The 24,703-nt window shown below is 40.4% G+C and overlaps 1 protein-coding gene across 1 annotated transcript in view; it reads right to left on the bottom strand.

Annotated features, from left to right (window-relative positions):
* Positions 1-24,703, bottom strand: part of NCKAP5 (NCK associated protein 5) — a 474,734-nt gene that overhangs the window by 123,100 nt on the left and 326,931 nt on the right. The window contains exons 7-9 of the mRNA XM_054043941.1: positions 21,419-21,487; positions 14,089-14,127; positions 7,350-7,469 (exon numbers count right to left, since the gene is read on the bottom strand). Of these exons, the coding sequence (XP_053899916.1) occupies positions 7,350-7,469; positions 14,089-14,127; positions 21,419-21,487 (228 nt within the window). The remainder of the gene's footprint in view (positions 1-7,349; positions 7,470-14,088; positions 14,128-21,418; positions 21,488-24,703) is intronic.

The following is a 24,703-nucleotide window of genomic DNA, read 5'->3' as shown; positions in this document are numbered from 1 at the left end:
TAACAAAATCATCCAAAGCCCAAGATTTGATGGTGATGGGGGACTTCAACTATCCGGATATATGTTGGGAAAATAACACAGCAGGGCACAGACTATCCAACAAATTCTTGGACTGCATTGGAGACAACTTTTTATTTCAGAAGGTTGAAAAAGCTACTAGGGGGGAAGCTGTTCTAGACTTGATTTTAACAAATAGGGAGGAACTCGTTGAGAATGTGAAAGTAGAAGGCAGCCTGGGTGAAAGTGATCATGAAATCATAGAGTTTGCAATTCTAAGGAAGGGTAGAAGGGAGAACAGCAAAATAGAGACAATGGATTTCAGGAAGGCAGATTTTGGGAAGCTCAGAGAGCTGATAGGTAAGGTCCCATGGGAATCAACACTGAGGGGAAAAACAACTGAGGAGAGTTGGCAGTTTTTCAAAGGGACACTATTAAGGGCCCAAAAGCAAGCTATTCTGCTGGTTAGGAAAGATAGAAAATGTGGCAAAAGACCACCTTGGCTTAACCACGAGATCTTGCACAATCTAAAAAATAAAAAGGAGTCATATAAAAAATGGAAACTAGGACAAATTACTGTACAAAGGATGAATATAGGCAAACAACACAGGAATGCAGGGGCAAGATTAGAAAGGCAAAGGCACAAAATGAGCTCAAACTAGCTACGGGAATAAAAGGAAACAAGAAGACTTTTTATCAATACATTAGAAGCAAGAGGAAGACCAAAGACAGGGTAGGTCCACTGCTTAGTGAAGAGGGAGAAACAGTAACAGGAAACTTGGAAATGGCAGAGATGCTTAATGACTTCTTTGTTTCGGTCTTCACCGAGAAGTCTGAAGGAATGCCTAACATAGTGAATACTAATGGGAAGGGGGTAGGTTTAGCGGATAAAATAAAAAAAGAACAAGTTAAAAATCACTTAGAAAAGTTAGATGCCTGCAAGTCACCCGGGCCTGATGAAATGCATCCTAGAATACTCAAGGAGCTAATAGAGGAGGTATCTGAGCCTCTAGCTATTATCTTTGGAAAGTCATGGGAGACGGGAGAGATTCCAGAAGACTGGAAAAGGGCAAATATAGTGCCCATCTATAAAAAGGGAAATAAAAACAACCCAGGAAACTACAGACCAGTTAGTTTAACTTCTGTGCCAGGGAAGATAATGGAGCAAGTAATTAAGGAAATCATCTGCAAACACTTGGAAGGTGGTAAGGTGATAGGGAACAGCCAGCATGGATTTGTGAAGAACAAATCATGTCAAACCAATCTGATAGCTTTCTTTGATAGGATAACGAGCCTTGTGGATAAGGGTGAAGCGGTGGATGTGGTATACCTAGACTTTAGTAAGGCATTTGATACGGTCTCGCATGATATTCTTATCGATAAACTAGGCAAATACAATTTAGATGGGGCTACTATAAGGTGGGTGCATAACTGGCTGGATAACCGTACTCAGAGAGTTGTTATTAATGGTTCCCAATCCTGCTGGAAAGGCGTAACGAGTGGGGTAGCGCAGGGGTCTGTTTTGGGACCGGCTCTGTTCAATATCTTCATCAACGACTTAGATATTGGCATAGAAAGTACGCTTATTAAGTTTGCGGATGATACCAAACTGGGAGGGATTGCAACTACTTTGGAGGACAGGGTCATAATTCAAAATGATCTGGACAAATTGGAGAAATGGGCTGAGGTAAACAGGATGAAGTTTAACAAAGACAAATGCAAAGTGCTCCACTTAGGAAGGAAAAATCAATTTCACACATACAGAATGGGAAAAGACTGTCTAGGAAGGAGTACGGCAGAAAGGGATCTAGGGGTTATAGTGGACCACAAGCTAAATATGAGTCAACAGTGTGATGTTGTTGCAAAAAAAGCAAACATGATTCTGGGATGTATTAACAGGTGTGTTGTGAGCAAGACACGAGAAGTCATTCTTCCGCTCTACTCTGCTCTGGTTAGGCCTCAGCTGGAGTATTGTGTCCAGTTCTGGGTGCCGCATTTTAAAAAAGATGTGGAGAAATTGGAAAGGGTCCAAAGAAGAGCAACAAAAATGATTAAAGGTCTTGAGAACATGACCTATGAAGGAAGGCTGAAAGAATTGGGTTTGTTTAGTTTGGAAAAGAGAAGACTGAGAGGGGACATGATAGCAGTTTTCAGGTATCTAAAAGGGTGTCATAAGGAGGAGGGAGAGAACTTGTTCACCTTAGCCTCTAAGGATAGAACCAGAAACAATGGGTTTAAACTGCAGCAAGGGAGGTCTAGGTTGGACATTAGGAAAAAGTTCCTAACTGTCAGGGTGGTTAAACACTGGAACAAATTGCCTCGGGAGGTTGTGGAATCTCCGTCTCTGGAGATATTTAAGAGTAGGTTAGAGAAATGTCTATCAGGGATGGTCTAGACAGTATTTGGTCCTGCCATGCGGGCAGGGGACTGGACTCGATGACCTCTCAAGGTCCCTTCCAGTCCTATGAATCTATCTATGAATGTATATTAATTTAGAAAGACAAATAATGAGGCAGAGAGAAATACTGTAACACCAAGAATTAAAATGTTGTTCCTATATTACAGATATCCTGTGTCATCTTGGGCAATTCAGCAGGCATGGGCTTCCTTCTAGGTCTTCACCCTTTGCACTCTATCTCATACATTCACGTGTCTTCAGCTACCATCTTTATACCAAACACTCACATATCTGCCTCTCACCTCATTTAGTTTCTCTGCACTGGCCTTGTCTTCCTTGATTGCTCCTTTTCATCCAAGCTCAAATCTCAGCCTGTCTAACATTCCCTCCTGGTGTGTGGCTCACTGACAATTTATATGAAACATGGCTAGCTAAAACTGAGCTCCTGATCTTTCTTTCTATACATTTCCCAAAGGGGCAGGTACATTATTTCCCCTCAACCCCCACCCTCCCGCAGGTAAAGGAGTGGGGGTCAACTGGTCAGAAGCTCCACTAGTGCCACGGATCCTGGCCTTGGCTGTTACTGCTTTTCCGGTGGCATTGAGGTGACGGCATCTTTAAAAGTGGAGATCTCTTCCACAAATCTGTCCCAATGGGTCAAGGAGAAGGATGGTTAGATAACAGCAAAAATTACGTGCCCTAGGCACTTGCTTATTTAGCCTACATCTAATGCCAACTATATACATGACTTCCAGCAACAAGGAAGTGTGTCTCCAGAGAGTCTCAAAACAAACTCACCTCTAACATAAAGAGGTGATGGAGCAGAGACTGAATTACCTCCGGCTCCTGGAAACTCTGGTCTTTTATGTCAGTGTTTGGGTTACTTAATCTTTTCAAGATGGGAATGAGATTTCCCCCGTGTGACATATACTGCCAGCAATGGACGCACCGAAATTTCTAGTGTCAAAGAATTAATGTAGCAATCTGCATAATCAAATCCCCCAGATAAACACAGTAATTTCTTGTTCAGTACTATCAGTCCCTAGGATTTAATGGATACTTATATTTATCCAAAATTCATGAAAATGTGATACTTAATAACTGTTTTACAATGAAGCCTTCTTAAAGTTGTCTTTTAAACCTCCCTTGCATGAAATTTACTAAATCTGGAGTAATCAGTTTTTCTTTTTGATCTGCCTATGAAACATGAGGAAAAACAGCAAAGTGCATTCGGTATTATATAAGGAACATGTTCTGCACTCAAATTTAAATCACTTGTATCACATCCTTAAATGATCATAGTGAGTTATGTTCTCCTCTTGTTTATAAGCAGAAACCAAACAGATTGTGAAGGCTTTGTTTAAAGTCAAATGCACTAAAATAACCTACGATACTGGTGATTCATTATTTTGAAAAGCATTTAAGCTCAGTGATGCAAGATTTCAACACCACTGAAATGGAAGAAATCCATACTTTAATTCGCATTTGGTATGCCAAGAAATTCATATATAGTTTTTAAAGTACATTTAAGTAAAAGAATTTACTAATGTCAGGTTGCAGAATAATCTGCTGGTAACATGCAATCAAGTCACTGGTGATAATGGTATACATCTTAACTACAGAAGAAAACAACTAAGATTAACTCAATTTTGTTCTTCCCCTGCACTCACTTATTTCAAATTTGTAACTATTTAATTGTACAAATAATTTTAGGATGAGATTTGTATGAAAATAACATTGTACTGCATTGTATAAAGCAACAATAAACAAATGATGATATGTTCACACATGTGTAAGTAAATGAGTAGCACAAGTACAACTGACTTTGAATAGGGCTTGTGAGCCTAGGCTGGGATTTTCAAAACTCTCAGAGTTAGTCTCCTTTGAAAATCCCATCCCTAAGTTATCGGACTCATGTTCCTAAGTCATTTAGATGCTTTTCAGAATGTATAAATGTGTACACAATGTGTAAAGTGAAGACAGTTATTGATTATATAATTTCTCTAAACTCAACTATATCTTTAGAGAATAAGAATAATTCAACTGGGGAATAGTGCTTAGTAAATGAAGGTGGATTTGGGACTCCATTCTAAAAAACATGGATCACACACCCTGCCTTAAGACAGTGTTTCCCAAAGGGTGGTTCTTGACCTACCAGTGGGTCATGCGAAGGTTCCAAATGGGTCATAGGCGGCAGATCACTCTCCACCATCCACTACCTATCTTTCCAATGTCTCCCCTCTGCATTGGGCAAGGATTTGGGTTGCGGTGTCAGGGTGGAGGGTGCATGTACATTATGGTGGGTCACAAAAAAACACAAAATGCAGTTGGGTAGGTCGCCTCAATAAAATGTTTCGGAATGTTGACCAATATATGCTGGCTAGCCTGTACATATATCATATTAGTCATATGTATATTATTCACACCATATATATATATATTACTATGCATTAAGCAGAAATATCATTAAGCACAAATATTATAGCAGTTATACAGCCTAAACTGGCCTGTATCTTTACTATAATCCTGCCTATTCACTTATGCTGATATCCCATAACACCGTGCATTAGTTGAAGTAAGCTTTGGCTTAAGCAGATAGCAAAGTTGTCAGGATAAGGACATGTGTGTATTTTACCCTAGCAAGAGATACAGTTATTCCCACAGGCCAGTACTGGAATATTCCAAAGAAAGATGACAAGATATGATTGTTCTAACCTGGTACAAACCTAGAAGGTACCTTCAAACACCAGTACCTGGAATGCTAGTATCCAAAACAAAGATAAGATGAATCTATAAGTTAATGAACTGGGACAAACTGATGGGTTGAATTTTAGTGACGTAAAGAAATGTTAACTTGTAAAATCATCCGATAAATACTACCAGCTGAAATGTGTCTTTGTCCATGTAAGGTGAATGTGACAACACTGCACAAGACAGCTTTCCAGAGACTGGTATCGTATAAAAACTATTTCCTGTACTATATTATTATTGGCTTATAGCAATAAACCTGACTGACATTGGCTATTTGGTCTATTGAATATATTTCATAATGAACCAAAATGTGGTCAAGGAATTGATTATACAATTTATCAACGGGAACCACCGCCTTAGAACATCCATGTGCAGCTAAATGTGCAGAGATTCCACATGGAAGCTGCAAAGTGTCAACTCCACAGGTTTTGAGAGAGTTGTGGTCTCCTGGTTGCCTGTGTATGTAGAAGGGACCATCAGAACATTTAAGCAACCGCCCTTTCAAATAATTATGGTGTTTGGCTCCAACTCAAGAAAACTTTGTGATTCAGGCATGTATTTAAGTACACACTTGAGTACATTCCTGAATGGGGTAACTTAAGCAAGTGCTTAAAAGCTTTTCTGAATCTGGGTTTAAGAGTATAATCCAAAGTGTCCACTAATGTGGCAATCCCTATGGCAGACATATTATTAGTTGCCTAATCTAACAGAATTCAGTAATATCATTTGGAAATATCTTTTTGAAAATCTTAAAGTCTCAGATGATGAATTAGATTCCATTGGGCAAATTAATTTAGAAGATGAGTTAAATTTTGGTAATTCACAAATTTACTGTTCTGTTTTTCTGCAAAAAAATAATATTTGACACTGATCATCTTTATCAGAAGTCCTTCATTGTCTGAAATACAGTGACACTCTTCCTCTGATTTTTCCCAAGGTCTCAAAATATGTTGATGACCTAGTTCAGTTGAACATCAGCAGTACATTTTGCTGTCAGATGGGAGACATGGAGTTTAGGAATAACAGTGGTACTCCTTCTCACTTGGCCAATAAAGACTAAGCAAGTGAAGTCAGAAAAATTCTGCAGATATGAAGAGCATGCCTGCTAAACCATGGAGAGGCAACAATGATAAATGTTACAAATTCATACAAGCTAGAAATAAAAAGACTTACTAGATCATCTACTCCTTCCTGCTACCAAGGCAGGTTCATTCTCTTCAGTATATTCCATAGCACTTGATACAGTCCAGTTTCAAATAACTTTAGTCATAGGACTGACACCAGTTCTTTTGAGAAGATATATGACATCCTAAGGGCCAAATTTCACCATCATATACGTGTGTGGAACACCTGGTGATTTCCATAAGAGTTTCATTCATGCTCTTACATAGGCCAAATTCTGCACTCTCATGTATCTTTCTTTGATCTCAGTGAGAATTGTATACACATAAAGGGCAGAATTTGGATCTTCTTTAAGAAGCTTCTCAATCTCAACCTAAAGTTACCTTCATTTAATTTCAACCCAGCTCATGGTCAGATTTTCTGGCTAACGCAGAGGTGCTGCTAGACACTTCTAATAGGAAGGGGAACAAAGAATAATAGGAAAAATAAACGTAATTTCATATTAAGGGAAATGCCACATCAAAAGAAAATCTGCAGCCTTCCTGATTTTTCCAGGATAACAAGGAAGAGTTGGAGACAGGTCACTCTACATCTGAGTTCTTGACTGTCTTGTCCCAGAAAAGGTAAATAAAATATTGTTCTGGGTCTATGTAATATATTGAATCACTACAACAAACATGGAGAAAGCTAAACAGACTGAGTTCTTTCTCATAGAAAATTATGCTTTGTTTACTATCAAATGGAATATTATGGAATTATGTGACCACAATTTTTGCTCCCCAAAAGGAATAATGAACCCATATGTCATCCCATTTATCATCCTGAGGAGGCACTTCAAAAAGTAACTTATTCCTCAGATACACTTCTCTCTCCACATCTGCACATAATGTGCAGCCAAAGTTTGGTGGTGTACACTTTCAATTTCAATGCTATCAGATGATAGATAACCAATTTTCTTCTAATATATTATGTCTATCAGTTGTCACTTCTTGCGTGCTAACATTATCTTAAGAAGATTAATATTATTTAAATGTATTGAATCTAAATTTAGTAGATTCCAGAGGCAAAGGTTTCTTCCTACCTGGAGAAGGAGGTCGGAAGCTGGTTTGACCCTTTGTTGAAAAAGCACACTTAGCATTCGATTCTGTTGTTCCAAATCAAAAACTCTTGTTTTCAGCTTTACACATTCTTCCCTCAGATTCTACAGCACAGGAGAAAATAGGAGGATTGAGGGAAAATGCAGTGAAACTCTTGAAAATGCTTTATGGAATAGGAGGCTTCAGAAGAGACAAATGAGTAAAATTTTCAAAATAGCACAAATAAATCAGAAAAAAAGATACTACACCATTTCCCTGATTATTTGATCATCAAAAGATAATATTTAAATGCATGAAATCAGACATATTAGTTACAGTACATATACTTTTGGAGTGCAATGTCAGTTAGACCTTAGCAGCAGTGTGTTTGATTGTATTGATGTGGTCATAAACTGAATCAGAAAACATTAAAATAATTATGTTTTCATAGAACTGGACTGTGTCTTTAAGCAAAGCCCTAATATACCATGGGGTGCTTTGTAAGCTACACCATTATAGGAGTAGACCAAGGAGGCATTATGCCTTGGAGATACTCCTCCAAAATCCACTCCCCTCCCTGCTTCTGTTTGCTCTGGAGTAGTACGAAGAGCAAAGTATACCACCGCCCATGCTGGCTCAGCTGTACTGGCTTTTGCATCGGGAAATGGGGGGCACCAAGGCTCTTCACTTTCCATTCCTCTTCCTGTCCACCAGCTCTGGACTAGCCACTCTAGAGGTGGCTTGGCCATAGACTGATGTTGATGAGCCTGCTACAGCCTTGGCTGAGGAAGCTCATCCCAAGTTTTACAGGTTCACCCAGTTCCATTGCCAATAAAGGCTACCACTGGAAACCTGATGACCCTGGATGGGTTGTCTGCAAATGAGATTGTACTTGGGATCTCTGGTTCTTAAAGCATGAAGCCCTTGTGCCTGAGCTGAAAGGTTCATCAACCTTTACCTTTCGCCCAGATACCTGTAGAAGCGGACAGAGCACCACTTGTAGCCCACCTACACCCACTTCCAAGGGCTTGCATAGGGTTGTAAAAATGATTCTCACTCCCCTTTACTCTAGGGTGACCAGATGAGGGAAAGAAAAAATCGGGACACATGGGGGGAGGGGGGGGGAGGAGTAGAGAGAGAGAAAAAAAAAAAGCTGAGTCAGTCCCTGCCGGCAGATATCGGGACAATTTGCTTCCTGACCGATCTTAGGACACACCCTGAAATACCCCGAAATATCGGGACATCTGGTCACCCTACTTTACTCCCTCAGGTGGCCACAAAGCCCAAATCACAGTTCAGAACAGAGTGAACAGAGGTCTGATAAACTATGAAACCAAGTATGTGGGTTTTTTATATACCCAGCATGATTCCATACCATACAATATTTCAGCTGATAATTTTGATGATGCAGTTTTGTAACTGAAGGGACCTATGATAACTTTCTAAAGAGAAGCTGAGTAATTTAGCCCAATAATTTTATCTACTTTAAAACTGTTATAGTCTAATGGGAATTGTTATACTCTAAGATTTTTAGAATGTGTCTGTCACCTTAGCATCTAAGACTCCAGCAAAGCACTTCAAGCATTGCTTGAAATTAAGCATGTGCTTAAGTGCTTTGCTGGACTCAGGCCTAAGTGCAGATCCTAAAAGTTTGTTCTCTTTGCAGTCCCCATTCTGCTAGCAAAATATTAATCAAAATAAAGCACTTTACTAGACCCACTGTTTATGTAAGAACTGTTTTATGCTCTACTGCTGCAGCAGAGCCTGTTACCCAGATAGCTGAAGGAACATAACCTAACGAACGCTTTATTCTCAGAGCTGCAGTGGCATCTTTGATGCTGGTGGTGCACAATACATGAAATAAACATTAGCCATCTTGGTGGATATTCCACCACAATTATAAGGGGCAGGGAGAATCAGTGCTTGCCCAATTAAAAATGAAAAAAGTAATATGCAAATACATTTTAATAATAATTGCAAACAATAGCAAATGAAAAAAACAAACAAAAGAAATTATATGTTAAGGAATGGCTTTCGTCAGTGTCTGTAACCCTTTCATTGCTCAACTCTTCTACAATTTCTGTGCTGTAGCAGAATGTGGTGACTTTTCTTTACACTGTTGATATTCCAATGGAACGTCGAACCTTAAAGTATTTGGTACATGGAACAAAACCTGGCACATATTCTGAACCACATGAGTATACCTAGCAATTGGTACATTTAGCAGCATACAAGTATGCTGAATATAACATATTGAATCCATTTTTTGTACTGATCTCCCTCCAGTAGTAGGACTGAAGTGTTTGTTGATTACATAGTATTTTGGACAAAGCATCTTCCAAACATAAGGCCGTAAACTGGCCTGATGGTACAGCTTGGCTGAAAGTATATTTGAATACCAATTTCAGATATTGGCATAGGACTTCCTTTTGTGGCCATTTAAGGGAACATGGGATTCTGCCACAAAGTGGACTTCAGTAGGGTTCAGGCAGACTTTGACTCAAAATCTCTGCACAAGTTATACAATACAGGAGGCAGTCTTCTTTGAAGGACATGACATCTCTGTGTTATAGTCAATATCAACTTCAAAAATAAGAAAGGATTGCAACTCTAGTGGCACTTGTGTGAACAAATAAACTGCAGGCACATTTATTCTCACAAAAAGTGTAGCCACTCTTCTCATTTATTTTTTTTAATTTAGAACAGCTGCTACCCACTGGCATTGCCTAACTGCCTTTATTTTTCATCACATGGTGGAGAAACAGGCCTCTTGCTTCCAATATGCTAGTCCATTAATAGCGTTAACAACGTATTGACCCACAAAGGTGTATGAACCTGATGAGGTAGCAGCTCAGAGTGGGAAATTCTAGTCAGAAGTAACCAAGTACCTGTCTCCAGCAGTGCCAGTTCTTATCTAGAGTGTACTGTAGCCAGCACAGAGAATACAAAAGAGGTCACCACACAATGAGAAAACCTTGCCCTGAGACCATTGGAAACATGCTGAAATATCTTTAGTTACAGAGGTATCACTGGATGAATTATGAAGTTATTTTCCCTGGATACATTACCACGATGGTGCTTATTTTAAGTGGTTCTAAAGCTGTCCAAGTTATATATTTGGTGCCTTCTAAAATGATGAGGCAATGATATCTATTTGAGGTGTAGTGAAATCCTAAAGCTTTAATTCTCTGAGTGAACACCCCTGCTAAAAACTCTCATCTATTAACTTATATGGGACAGTATTTCTCGTCTGGGGAAGCACAAACACCAAAGCCCCTCTTTACATGGCTTTCACAAATAATCAAAGAAATTAAAACTGAGTACTAGCTGCTATAATGAAGTTTAAATACTGAGTTCACTGAAGAGGAAAAATGCTTCATGGGAACTGACAATTTAAAACAACATTGCAAACATAGCAATGTTGCCTCTCAAACTTTTCCTTTTAAGAGCCAAACCTTGGAAGTTTATATGCCTCTAACTCTGGACTTTTTGCTCAAGAGCAAGAGTAAAATTTTGGCACATTACCAACCAAGATGCAGTAAACTCTTCCAACACTAATGCCATTCACAGAAAGGTGAAAAAAAGTATTAACAGGAAATTAACATAAGAAAATTTATGTAAAGTAGCAATTCCTGGTTATATTAAATCAAAATAGTAAAATGATCAGTAGGCATGTTGTGTCATAATTAACAAAACCTGAAGTATATCATTATGCACATTCCTAATGGTAGAACCAATGGGTATTAAAAAAGTGATACTACAAATATCTATCTCAGTACTGTAATACTCGAGTGTCTCTCAATCTTTAAGGTGTTTATGCTTACAACACCCACTGCACTATTCCTCGATACCAGAACTATTCTTCCCTCAGCTGGGAAATGATGTTTTTCCTTCAAATTCTGGAAACCCACTGCCTTTCCTTTGAATCCATTTCCTCTGTTGTAATGCTCAGTTCCTGTCCACATATTCACCATATACAGCACTGAAGGTCACCTGTAGCACCAGATAACAGGTGGCAAGATTTTAAAGATCAGAAAGGGAAAAATTAAATGATCATGCAGATCCTGGAGCAGAGAATGTGGGTCAGCACTTGCCTGAAAGGGCTCAAGTATAGCAGGGTGACAAGCAAAGGTCAGATCTATGGATCAATCAGCAATTCAATTGTGCACTATAACTCCAATGTCACAATGTTGATCCAGATCTTAAGGAAAACTTAGACCCAAGCACCCAGCCGCACTTTTTCAACTGGGCACTAGGGATCTCTGGAGAGGGGATGGAAACCTCACACTGGCTGCAGAGATATTCCATGCAGTTTACTCCAGCCTACTGCCTGGAGCCTGCTTCTAGAGTGTTAGCCCGACCAACGCTCCCTAGCAGCAGTTCCCCACTGCCTACCTTTTCCGAGGCCCCTTCCCATGTGTTGCCACATAGGAAACCCCAGCAGAGACAGGTTACAAACTGTGCAGGGGATGTCACCTCCTGTGTGGGGCTTCAAAATACTGCATCCCTCTTTGCCCAGGGGAAATACCCGGGTTTAATTCTGCCACGTAGAGTTAAGCCACCCGTGGATACATGAAGAATGATGGTTGATGATCTGCACAGAAATCAATGGGGCTGTGCAACCCACCCACTAGCAAACACACAAAATGTATTTTGTGGGTTTGTCTCAAAATCATTTGCTGATTATCTGACTTCTCAGATTCCCCAGAGGTAAAACCTGCTATTTATAAGTGGGGACAAAAACACAAACAAATTTTCTGCATACAAAAGGTGAAATTTTGCCCTGGGGCTAATTCAGGAAAATTCCCAATTTCACCCATTTTCTGCATGCGCCTGGTAAAAAGCCAGCCATATCAGAGGAATTCCATATGTATTATAACAAATGATATACTCCAAAAGTGCACATTTAAGACTGTAATTCCATCTCAAGGTTTCAGTGACATTGATAAATCACTCAAGCTTTGCTCTCTCCGTTTCTCTCATCAGAATCCCTCAGTGGAATCAGTCTTCTCATATACTGCGGGGTGTACAGTACTTTATCCCTTACATTACAGTATGTACTTAATTTAAACAAAAATTAGCCCTTGCGGAGCAATTTCAAATTCACAATAAAACATACCCAATATATGTTACTGTGCAATATTACTCTTCTTGAATCTTTGAAAGCTCTCAGCTTGTCTTCATGCCTCACTATGCCCCAGAGGTGTGTTATCTCACTGTGGCATGACTTGATGGGTCTTACTGCTTAGCAGCACTATGGTAGATTTATCTGTTTACTAGTTATTACCTGGATTTGTATAGCTACTACCTTTTGTGATTGACCTGAAGAGTCCAATTTCTTACACTATTGTTTTCCTCTCCTTTCTTATAAATGATCTCATTATGAACAGAGGTAGGAGTACTGTAACAGTTAACATTCATTAGTATTTAGAAGAGTACCCTCTCTATTCCATGGACGTTAAATTAGCTGGTATTACTCAGCAGTAGGTAAGCAGCTGTTAAATCCCATCAATACTCAGCAAATTATTTTATTAAATGTATTTAAATCGATTTTTATTATATCTGTACAAACTCCATGGTTCCTACAAGTTTGGGTGGGTCCATTATTGGGAAAGTACATTGTCATAAAAAAATCTGACTCTCAGTGTAAAAGAATTCAGAGAGCTTCTCTCTGCTTTTGGAAAACCATCACAACATTTCCCAAATTACAGACTAAAATATGGAGACTGAAACTCTAGCAAATATGTCACCATTATAAGATGTGATTTTGCTTTATGTACTCAAGGATCAGTCCTCTGCTTATATGTAAGAATAGATATAGCAAGAACAGCAAAAGTGCAATCTTCCCCACACTGCCTTGCCTCATATCTGACCTGCGTGGACCACCACTAGGCTTGAGTGTGCAGTATCATTTCCAAACCTATGCAGGGTGGAACTGTGGGTACAGAGACAAAGATATTGTTCTGAAGACGTGGAGGTGAGGAATGGAACTGACAGTGGCATCTATGGAGCCATTTTGTAGTCACAATTACTGAGTGTAGGGCTTTAGGAAACATTAATTGCCCCCTCTATATGCTCCCTCCATGGGTCATCACAGTTTGTGAACATGGTGGCTACACTCCAGGATATTCCTGCATGGCCTACCTACAAATCCCTCTCTACACAGCTGTCATATGGCAGAGAGCTGCTAAAGAGCACAGTTTCCATAGCATGGGAAAGCATCCCCTGTACATCTTCTTCACTACCCAGTCTTAGAATATCCATTCCTCCGCTGTGTATATGGGAGCCTTCCACTGCCACTCAGGGAGGCACAGGATTTCACCTACAACCCTTATATTCTGCTCAGAGCCAACAAGGGTGCCAAGTGTGACTGTCTTTTTCTGATGTCCAACAGGAATCGGATTGGGAGATAGAACCAAATCATTTTGTATAGGACACAAAAAAGCCAAGAGATGGGATGGACTGTCCGGCATTATTGACTTTAGCCAGGCCTACCCTACATATCAAATGGGATGTGAGGCTATATATTCCATTACCAATCCTCCGAGGTGCCCAGTCCCAGAAATTATTATTCATTTTTGTTATTGGTAGAACACTTGTCATATTTCACATTTTGCGGTTGCATTACTGATATGTGTGCACAGCATTTGAAAAATGTATCCTGCATAAAAACATACATTTTCTAATTTAATGGTTTGCATTTACAGCCTTAAAAACATGCCAAAAATCAGAGAAACAATCTACCTTTTGAGTAAGTAGAGCTTGCACAACCTGGTTGGCTACCTGTAAGAAATAAATAATAAAATAATATAACTTAGCAGTGTATTATATTGATTTTTTTGGTGGAGGAGACCCTTTCCTGAGGGATCCCACTGTAAGCTATTCCCCCCCAGAGTAACCTCCTGAACCCACTCCCTAAATCAGATAGTGACATTGCGAGCGTATATAAAATCTAGGTTCCAACTTTTGCCTGGTTCCCCATTTCATACAAAACGTATACACCCTAATAACTTTAGTCTGACATTACAAATCTTTATTTTGGTCTTCTAGTCTAATACAGTCAAACAGAATATAATGTAAGGGTCAGGTCTCTGTAGTTGAACTGACTTCAATACCGCTACACTGATTTGCACCTGCTGAGGACGTGATCCTGAATGTTTTGATGAAGCTTAATTGTTTCTTGATTTAGCATTGGTAAATGGTACATCTATCATGACAGGCAGGCAACAATAAAGTGCCACAGAAAATTAAAATACCTACAGTCATCAAAATATGGTTGGAAGCATTCACACCATAATGTGTAATTACCTTGAATCACATTACACACCATTGATTAGTGGAATTGTATATGCAGGAGGGAATTTTTTAATTTATTTTATACAAGTGTCCTCTCATTATTTACATTTTTGACATGGGGGAAAAATAAGTATTTTCTGCTGGTGATACTTTTGCATGTTTTTGATAAATGTTTCATTAAAAAATGTATAACCATAATCAAATGTCATTTTTGAAACTATACATGAACTGTCACATTTTCAATGTCTTTGTCCTGATTCCATTCTGTCTAAGTAACATAATCTTAAGGCTTAACTCTCTGTGCACAGAGTCTAGTTATGAGTTCTAGTCCATTTTAGCTTTCTAAAAGTTAAACAATACATGAGGCTGTCATTTGGAAGTACAAATCTGCCTTGCTGCCTTTACTGTTAGTGAATTTTAAAAAAATAGAATAAATAAAATAGACTATTCAAGTGAACTGAGTCATGAGCAAAGAGCTGGAGCTAATTCATTTCAGTAAATAATTCAATTCTCTAAAACCCAGAACTTTGATTTGATTCATATTCTCATAAAATTACCTAGTATCTATTTTCCCCCCAAAACTGGTCCCTAATTTAAGGCAGCCTGTGGAACAATGGTCACATAAAATAGCTCAATACATGATTTAACAGAAGACAGACTAATACTGGAACTGTAATAACCCACAGGAGTAAATATGTTATATTTTTGAAATCCATGTGTTGCCCTACAGGCTTTTAGAATCTACATCTGACAGTGTTCCTTCTGGCATGTACTTTTAACGTCTGTTTGCTCTACCTGAAAATTGAACAAATCACATCTAATACATTATTCCTTTACTTCCTGACATAGGGTTACTTTACCAAGAAGGACTAAAGGGTTCTTTGCAATGTGTACAAAGCACTTGCAACAGCATTACCTATAAAATTATTCTTACAGCTTTATAGACTGTACAAAGAAGTGTAAATGGAATAATCTGCCAATTGAGGAGGGAAAAAAGAACTTGCTGATGCACATTGGACAAATTTTTCTAACTTGGGTGCATGAAGATAGGTATCTAAAGGTTTGTCTACCCAGGGACATCCAGGAAAATTAATCTGAATTATTTAAGGGTGTGAATTTGAAGTGGTTTAGTTAACATTCATGTTCCTGTTTGTGGGAAAGTGAAGTAATTGATAACTAAGGGCAGGTCTTCACTACAATGGGGGGGTCGATTTAAGATACGCAAATTCAGCTACGCGAATAGCGTAGCTGAATTCGACCTATTGGAGCCGACTTACCCCGCTGTGAGGATGGCGGCAAAATCGATCTCCGTGGCTCCCCATCGACGGCGCTTACTCCCACCTCCGCTGGTGGAGTAAGAGCGTCAATTTGGGGATCGATTGCCGCGTCCCGACGAGACGCAATAATTCAATCCCCAAGAGATCGATTTCTACCCGCCAATTCAGGCGGGTAGTGTAGATCTAGCCTTAGACTATTTTACACCTATACCATGCCACTCACCTGAGGATGTCAAAAGGCTTTCTGACATTAAGCCACACAACACTCCTGTGAGGTAGGCATTGTCTGTGGTGTTCTGAAAACTGTGTTAAAATTGCAAGCTGAACACTTTACATTGTAAGCGGTTTCCTGGTTCTGCTTGCAGGCTAGAGGACAAGGATCACATAGATGTTATTTTGGGGGCCCAGAGAAAAATCTGAAGGTGAGGTCCCTCACCACTCTTCTAAAAAATTATCATGGAGACAAAAGAGTTTAAGAAGAGGAGAAGGATTGGAGGAGGTCAGAGAGGGCCAGCCTTTGGGGTTGCTGCCCTCCTTGTACTGCCTGGGGGATTAGGGAGGGGATGGGGAAGCCAGAGAGGGCCCAGGTCTATGGAGTCACTGCCTTCCCTGCGGGGCGAGGGAAGCTCTTCCCCACATGCAGCTGGAAGGCCATTCCTGGTCCTGCCTCTCCCTGAGTTCAGGCCAGGGCCGGCTCCAGGCACCAGCTTACCAAGCAGGTGCTTGGGGCGGCCATTTTGGAGAGGGGCGGCACGTCCAGCTGTTCGGCGGCAATTTGGTGGACGGTCCCTCACTCCTGCTCGGAGTGAAGGACCTCCCGCTGAATTGCCGCCGCAGATCGCGATCGTGGCTTTTTTTGTTTGTTTGTTTGTTTGTTTTTCGATTGGCTGCTTGGGGCGGCCAAAACCCTGGAGCCGGCCCTGGTTCAGGCACGCTACTGGTGGGAGAATTTTCCCTGATTCTGCTCCTAACTCCAGGTTCTCAGCCTGGTGGGTCACCTTGGGCCCAGCACAATGATGCCAGCAGCAGCACTGGAATCTGAATCACTCCCCGCAGTATTAATGGGGGTGGAAGGTGGGGTGCCAAACTTGAGTGGTGCTGGACCTCCTGCACCAGTCTGCAACACTTCTCACTCAAATCTCGCCTGGCTACTCTTAGCACATCTTGGTTTCTGCCTGTGAAGTGTGTGTGTGTGTGTGTGTGTGTGTATATATATATATGTGTGTATTTTTTTTTACAGAACTGTATCTTATATATATGGCTTTGTGTAACATTTAGGATTTTCTAATTAATTAAACAGATGCTCTGAGAGATATTTTTCTTTATTTTTCTTTTTTAAAGTAAAATGCATATTGAAGAAGCCTTTATATGTTGGGGGTGCTAATTGGAAATGTATTATAGTAATATTAAGATGAAATCATTTTAAGATTTCATCTACCACTGAAGCAGTCATTTGTACGTTTTCCTCTATATCCGTACAGTCAAGCTTGACAGAAATCTTAGCTGGCACAATAACGTGAATAACCATTATACTACTTCTTGCCAATAAACTGACAGTCAAATTCCTGAATAGGAAACTAGGATTAAGCATGTAACCTCAAACCCATAAGGTACAGAAAGATAATTCTGTTTCTTGCATTGTGTTTTATAGAGACAGAGAGATAGGTTTACAGTATATTTTTGAATTTTAAATAAATGAGCTCTTTTTCGGATTTGTGTAGTATTGGACAGTTCAGTGCTATTTACTTCCAAATATTATTCCAGAAATGTTCATATGTCAACTTCTAATAAAATAATAGAGATGGGCAATTTATTTTAAAAATCTGTGAATATATTAATAGAGTTCATAAAGGATTTTGCTTCAGTCATGTTCATATCCCTTGTGTGTTTTCTGTCTATGAATATTTGAGTTTGATTGAGTTTTACTGGTGAAAATGATTGGAGAACGTGAAATTTTAAGTCAGAGATACAGTATTCTCCCTTGAATAGTGACCGATGGGCATGGCATGAATGAGGAAGAAGGAAGTACAAGGAATGATGGAATGAAGGAGACAAAGAGAGGAGGAGGAAATGGGAGCGAGAGAGGCTGCACTCATAGGTGTTAAACGTGAGCTCAAGCAGCTATTTGCTCCTCAAAGAAAGGAAATAAGAAGGAACTTTGATACCTTCACCTCTTTAGTTCTTGCATGGGGGGGGGCAGGGCCACTGACACTTCTGCAGAGGATTCTGTGTGCATAGTGGGGAAGCTTTGTTGTTGCCACCCCATCATGGCTAGGCTGCGATGATGCTGGAACTTCTTGCCCAGGTTGGAGCCCCACCCACCACAAAATTTTTGCTGAGGTGGCATGTATGGCCAAGCACAGAGTCCACTGACTGGGTGGCAGGTTTACCCTCTGCTTGGGACAGACCCTGGCCTACCTGGACAGGGAGCAGTGGTTTGGGAAGGAGGCCCATAGGACCTTGACCAGTCCAGCCCTACAACCATCACTACCCCAACTAGAGGCAGGGCGACGTCACAGGAGCACAGGGCCTCAGGATTTATGAACTGCCCTGAATCCAGCTCTTGAGTGTGCAAGACATGAAGAGGATGAAATACACCCTTGATTCCTAGCATTCCCCTTAACTGACAGAGATCAGAACATGACATGACCATGCATAATAGGAATCATCTCTGGCTGATGCAGTGGCCATGTATGGCTTCCTCTGCAGTCTGACAAGGATGGGACACCCACGTTTTTTGTGGGATCCAAAGATCATGATTCATGATCGATTTGATTGCTGGTAGGAAATTAAAAATAATTATTGTAATGGACTCTGAAACTCTCTTTCAGAGGGCTGATCTACTGCAACTCTGGGACTGATCAGAGCCTGCTGTTTTGAGGGACAACTGAGCCCCTTCCCCTCAGCCAACCAGGTCATTTTGGTGGCAGAAGTGAACATGTGAGACATCCTGGAAGGAAAGAGAATGAGGCAGCTGATCTCTGGTCCTAAGGATTGCAGAGGAAGCTCCTAGAATCTGGCCCAAACAAGAAAAGGACCAGGGAAGGAGCTCTTGCCTGTGAGAAGTGGAGCTTGTGCTTTGGGCCTAGAGCCATAAAGAACAGAAGTTTTCCAACCAAAAAATGGACAATTTTTCACAATTTTTTAAAATGTTTTTATTTTTTGACCAGCTCTGCTGAAAATCCCTGGTTAGAAATAACTTTGTATCAGGGTATGCTTGCTCCAGAGGGGTCCATGGGATCCAAGGCAATTGGAGCCACAGGGTTCCATGGGTATTAATGGATTATTTCTTAATTGTGTTTATGTCAGATCATTAATTCTGTTTATTGTTTCTTTACTGAATTCACTGAGATTATCTCAGAAGAGTAGAAGGAAAGGTCCCTGTTTATTTTGTGAACCCTTCCTGTGAGTGCCATTCCTGCGTGAGCCCACTCAGTGTTAGATGCCCATGTGGCTGTCATAGTTGGAACTCACAGTGTTTGTCTCCAGGTTTGTGGTGAGGTTGTCATGGCTGCTGAAACGAATTTATGTGCATCATTGCTCACATAGGTCCAGGCCTATCTTGGCTGAGATAGAGCAGGTTACAATATCACTAGGAAGAGAGAGGTCAAAGGATTGGAGGTGGGGAAAGAGATGAGAAATAGAGTGGGTAACAAGTGAGGCGAAGAAGAAGAGAAGAGCTTAGAAATAACAGAGGCATAGGAAAAAAATAAGGGAACACAGAAAAGACTAGAGGCAAGACACAAGAAAATGTACCTTACTGGAAACAGCAGCCCTTGTCACTTACAGACAAGAAACACTGCCTCCAGGACAGCGTTCACAGAGTGAGAAGGGACAGATATGCCAGTGGGAGACCTGAATCACCTGACTTAAGCACTGAGAAAATAAAATCTGGAGCACAGTTTCAAAATGAATATTATTTGTATTGCAGTAGCACGTAGGAGCCACAATCATAGTCTAGGACCCCTTTGTGCTAGGCACTGTACAAATACACACCAAAAAGAGGGCTCCTGCCCCAAAATGCCTACAGTCTAAATACACCTCTACCCCGATATAACGCAACCCGATATAACATGAATTCGGATATAACGCGGTAAAGTGGCGCTCCGGGCGGGCAAGGCTGCAAACTCCGGCGGATCAAAGCAAGTTGGATATAACGCGGTTTCACCTATAGCACGGTAAGATTTTTTGTCTCCCGAGGACAGCGTTATATCGAGGTAGAGGTGTATGTGGACCCCTTTTATTTTCTCAATGATGGATAAATGTCTCACTTAACCCAGTGCTGAAATGACTTCTGTAGCCACATCATATCCAAGACAAGAAGATAATAAAAAACAAAGCTTCACAATTTCATATTAAACGTATTAAATTCTTATATTCTATCCTAATTAGGTTCTTACACCACCATAATATCTGAGCACCTTCCACCAGTGGATTAAGTGATGTGGCTAGTATCTGTCATATGTGATTTGTTCTCTCTCTCTCGTCCTTTCTCCAAGGGGAGAATTGTGTGTGTAGTGTAGTGGTTAGCAGCCTGTGCATTTAAAAAAGCAATGTGTTGCTGTGATTCAAGGTGTAAAGGCTGCTGTCTATCTGAGTTATAGACAATCACAGATCTGGTTAAAGCCAAACTAGACAGAGCATGTGATGGTGGGAGCAGACAGCCACAAAATCCTTTAAAACCTTTTGGTGGGCCATATTTTATTTGTTTGTTTGTTTGTGTTTGTTTTAAAGAGGCTACATATCCTTCCATAGAGCAACAACCAGTAACACCAGCTCTCACACGAGTTAGGCAGCCGCAATAGCCTGACCATGCTTTGCTTCCAAGTAAAAAACTCCCAGCGCCGCTAGCCAGTGCCATCCACTGCAGGAGCAACAGAGCAGCAGTGGCAGCAGCAGCAGCCTGCCTTCTATGGCCAGCAGCAGGTCACAGCACTGCAGTGAGATCAGGAATTAATGTAGTGGGCAAAATAAAACACTCTGACAGGCCAGTTACCCATTGCTCCCCCACTCCTGCAGTGGTCACCAGCCCTTCTCCCCTCTCCACCCCCCCCCCCCCCCCGAGATGGGGGCCCTGTGCAAGGGCACAGAGTGCACATTGGTTAAGCTGGGCCTGGTGCTAAGCACCCTTCTTTCAGGCTAAATGGAAGGAGCAGTTAAGTCCCTTTATGTAATGAAATAGCTGAAAACAACAGAAGCCATCACCCAAGGCAATGGGCTGCATGGCGAGGCCTGAGCAGATGCTAAACTACCCATGTGAGCTGAGGGCTCCCTGATTGTAAACAAAGTGCTAAAGGATTGTTTGGCAAGCTGTGTGTGTTAGAGGAGAGAAAGTTAGCAGACAGTGAGAGACACAGTCATGAGGGTGGCCCTGAGAGCAGAACAACAGAGCTTCTAGGGCTGGGAACCTACTGGAAAGGCAGGCTTGGGGAAACTGCCTGTTTGTTGTTCATTACAGTCAGAGAAACTCAGTCATAAAATCTTTCTTAAATCTACATTACCTCATCGAGGCACTTTTCATACTGTTCTCTTTGATTCTCATTTTCCAGAGCCAATGCTGAATTCTCTGCCTGCAGTAAGATGCAAAAATATAATGCAAATGAATCATTGGGTATTTTGTGCTACATGACAACTTATTCAATGAATTTACTGCACATTCCTCCTCAGGATCCAAAATAATCTCTTAAAAATACACAAAACATATTTGCTTTAAGTTACTGTTATAAATAAAACTGAAATGTCATTAGTTTTATGAAGTTATCCAAAAAATACATTACAATTTAGAGAAATACAAGTACCGACATTTTAAGTATATCTATAATCTAGTCTTGTCAGCAGGGCCGGCTCCAGGCACCAGCCTGGCAAGCAGGTGCTTGGGGCGGCTGCTCCGGAGAGGGGCGGCATGTCCAGGTATTCAGTGGCAATTCGGTGGACGGTCCCTCACTCCCGCTGGGAGCAAAGGACCTCCCGCCGAATCGCCGCCGCAGATCGCAATCGCGGCTTTTTCTTTTTTTTTTTGGCTGCTTGGGGCGGCCAAAACCCTGGAGCCGGCCCTGCTTGTCAGATGCAAAGATAGTCTTTAGTAAAACACTGCAAATGATAGTTTGCACGTCAATTTTTTTTTCTGGTACTGTACATTGAAACTGACACCCAACCTGCATGGAGAAAGTATTTGGTGGAAACGGAATCTACCTCAAGCTAAAAGCCACAATAAGCCATTCCAGGGCACTGGAATTGAGTAACTGCAGATATAGTGGCCACACAATAATTGATGGGTAAATTACATCTCTAATCATAAAAAGTAATTTTCTTAATCCACCACATTAAAAAACACATGCCAAAATCTATCATTTCAAGAGTGAAAAGGAATTATATTTTATAACATCTAAATAAAATCTTAAAGTCAAAAGTTTCCTGTATACTAACGGCTTTAATCTGTCCTTAATTATCCACTGTTCTTGAGTTTTTTGCATAATGCACATGAAAAAAAATAGCACAAGCTGGTATTAAAATTTAAATTGCGTTAAATCACTGTATTCTTCTATATAATTTTGCCTTCGCCTTGGGAAGCTCCTGTGTTGCAGAAATTCCCCAAAATATAACAGAAACATATACATCAGTTTAAAATAAGAGCAAGTTTTAACTATATTCCTCTCAAAGACTGAAAAATAAAACAAAATATAAAAATGTGCAAATTAAAGCTGGCCTTGGGAATCTATATGTTGTTCCTGCTCCCCACTCATACCCTTCACATCACGCAACCATAACATCACAATCAATACAATCGGATAATTACAACCATTAAAAAGTTTACATTTCTCACCTCCCTTTTACTACACTGACAATCCATAAAAGTTTAATAAATGAGGTTCCAAAAAATAATTGTGGTTAAGAGACAATGGTCACATGTATGGTTAATGTTTGCAATTCCAGACCGAAAAGTTTATTGTTGTAATCAAGTATCAGAGGGGTAGTCGTGTTAGTTTGAATCTGTAAAAAAGCAACAGAGGGTCCTGTGGCACCTTTGAGACTAACAGAAGTATTGGGAGCATAAGCTTTCGTGGGTAAGAACCTCACTTCTTAAGCTTATGCTCCCAATACTTCTGTTAGTCTCAAAGGTGCCACAGGACCCTCTGTTGTAATCAAACACATCCTAAGGGAAGATTTTGCCTGGAGAGTCAACAGTTATCTCTTTATAATAAAAAAAAAAAAAAGAAAGAAAGAAACCTGAGCAAAACTGCAATTAGTTAATTCACCGACCTTTATTTCAAATTCAAGTTTAACCTAAAAATAGTGTGTTGGGAGGAGAAAGGGAAATGCCCATAATTAGCCAGTATTTAAGAAGCATAGAGAAAAGCCAAGGGGTAAGAAGAGAGGGCAACATATGGAGATTACTTACATTTCTAAACAAACAGTTTTATAAAGTCAGCAATACACTCCAGAGACATCTATCAGCAAATGTTATGAATTTCTCTGCATCATATCTGCACCATACAGCACACCCATAGATTCAACATTTGGTTACAAGGGAGTTTCTAAGTGTCCCAGCAAAATGGTGGAACATGATGCAGCAAAAGGTAGAGGTGCAGTAGTAAATTCAAAGCAGAAGCAAAGGTGGAAGCAGAAGTCAGAATAACAAAAGCAGCGGTAAGAGTTTGGGAGCTGGATGCTCAAATATCCAAGAGGACATCATACATGCATACTGGAGCTAAAACAGAAGTAGGAACACACAAACTATCTGAAACCCAAGGAAAGTGCCAGTCCACTCAGGAAACAGACACTTGTTATCAGTTTGGAAAAGTGTTCCATGCTCCTTGTGATTGCTTATTTAAAGATGCACAGTGCAGAAACTGTAATAAATGGTAATGGTTAAGAACATAAGAACGGCCATACTGGGTCAGACCAAAGGTCCATCAAGCCCAGTATAACTGTCCTCTGACAGTGGCCAATGGCAGGTGCCTCAAAGGGAATGAACAGACAGGTTATCATCAAGTGATCCATGCACTGTCACCCAATCCCAGCTTCTGGCAAACAGAGGCTAGGGATGCCATTCCTGCACATCCTGGTTAATAGCCATTGATGGACCTATCTTCCATGAATCTATCTAGCTCCCTTTTGAACCCCATTATAGTATTGGCCTTCACAACACCCTCTGGCAAGGAGTTCCAGAGGTTGACAGTGCGTTGCGTGAAAAAATACTTTCTTATGTTTGTTTTAAACCTGCTACCTATTAATTTCATTTGGTGGCCCCTTGTTCTTGTATTATGAAAGGGAGTAAATAACACTTCCTTATTTACTTTCTCTATACCGCTCATGATTTTATAGACCTCTATCATATCCCCCCTTAGTCGCCTCTTTTCCAAGCTGAAAAGTCTCAGTCTTAATAATCTCTCCTTATACGGAAACCATTCTATACTCCTAATCATTTTTGTTGCCCTTTTCCAATTCCAATATATCTTTTTTGAGATGGGACAACCACAACTGCATGCAGTATTCAAGGTGTGGGCATACCATGGATTATATAGAGGCAATATGATATTTTCTGTCTTCTTATCTATCCCTTACTTGATGATTCCCAACATTCTGTTTGCTTTTTTGACTGCCGCTGCACATTGAGTGGATGATTTCAGAGAACTATCCACAATGACACCAAGATCTCTTTCCTGGGTGGCAACAGCTAATTTAGACCCCATTATTGTATATGTATCGTTAGGATTATGTTTTCCAGTGTGCATTACTTTGCATTTATCAACATTAAATTTCATCTGCCATTTTGTTGCCCAGTC

This window comes from Malaclemys terrapin, chromosome 11 (genome assembly GCF_027887155.1).
Source record: "Malaclemys terrapin pileata isolate rMalTer1 chromosome 11, rMalTer1.hap1, whole genome shotgun sequence".
Taxonomy (NCBI): domain Eukaryota; kingdom Metazoa; phylum Chordata; order Testudines; family Emydidae; genus Malaclemys; species Malaclemys terrapin.
Note: the sequence above shows the minus strand (reverse complement) of the source record. Positions and strands in the feature narration are given on the sequence as shown.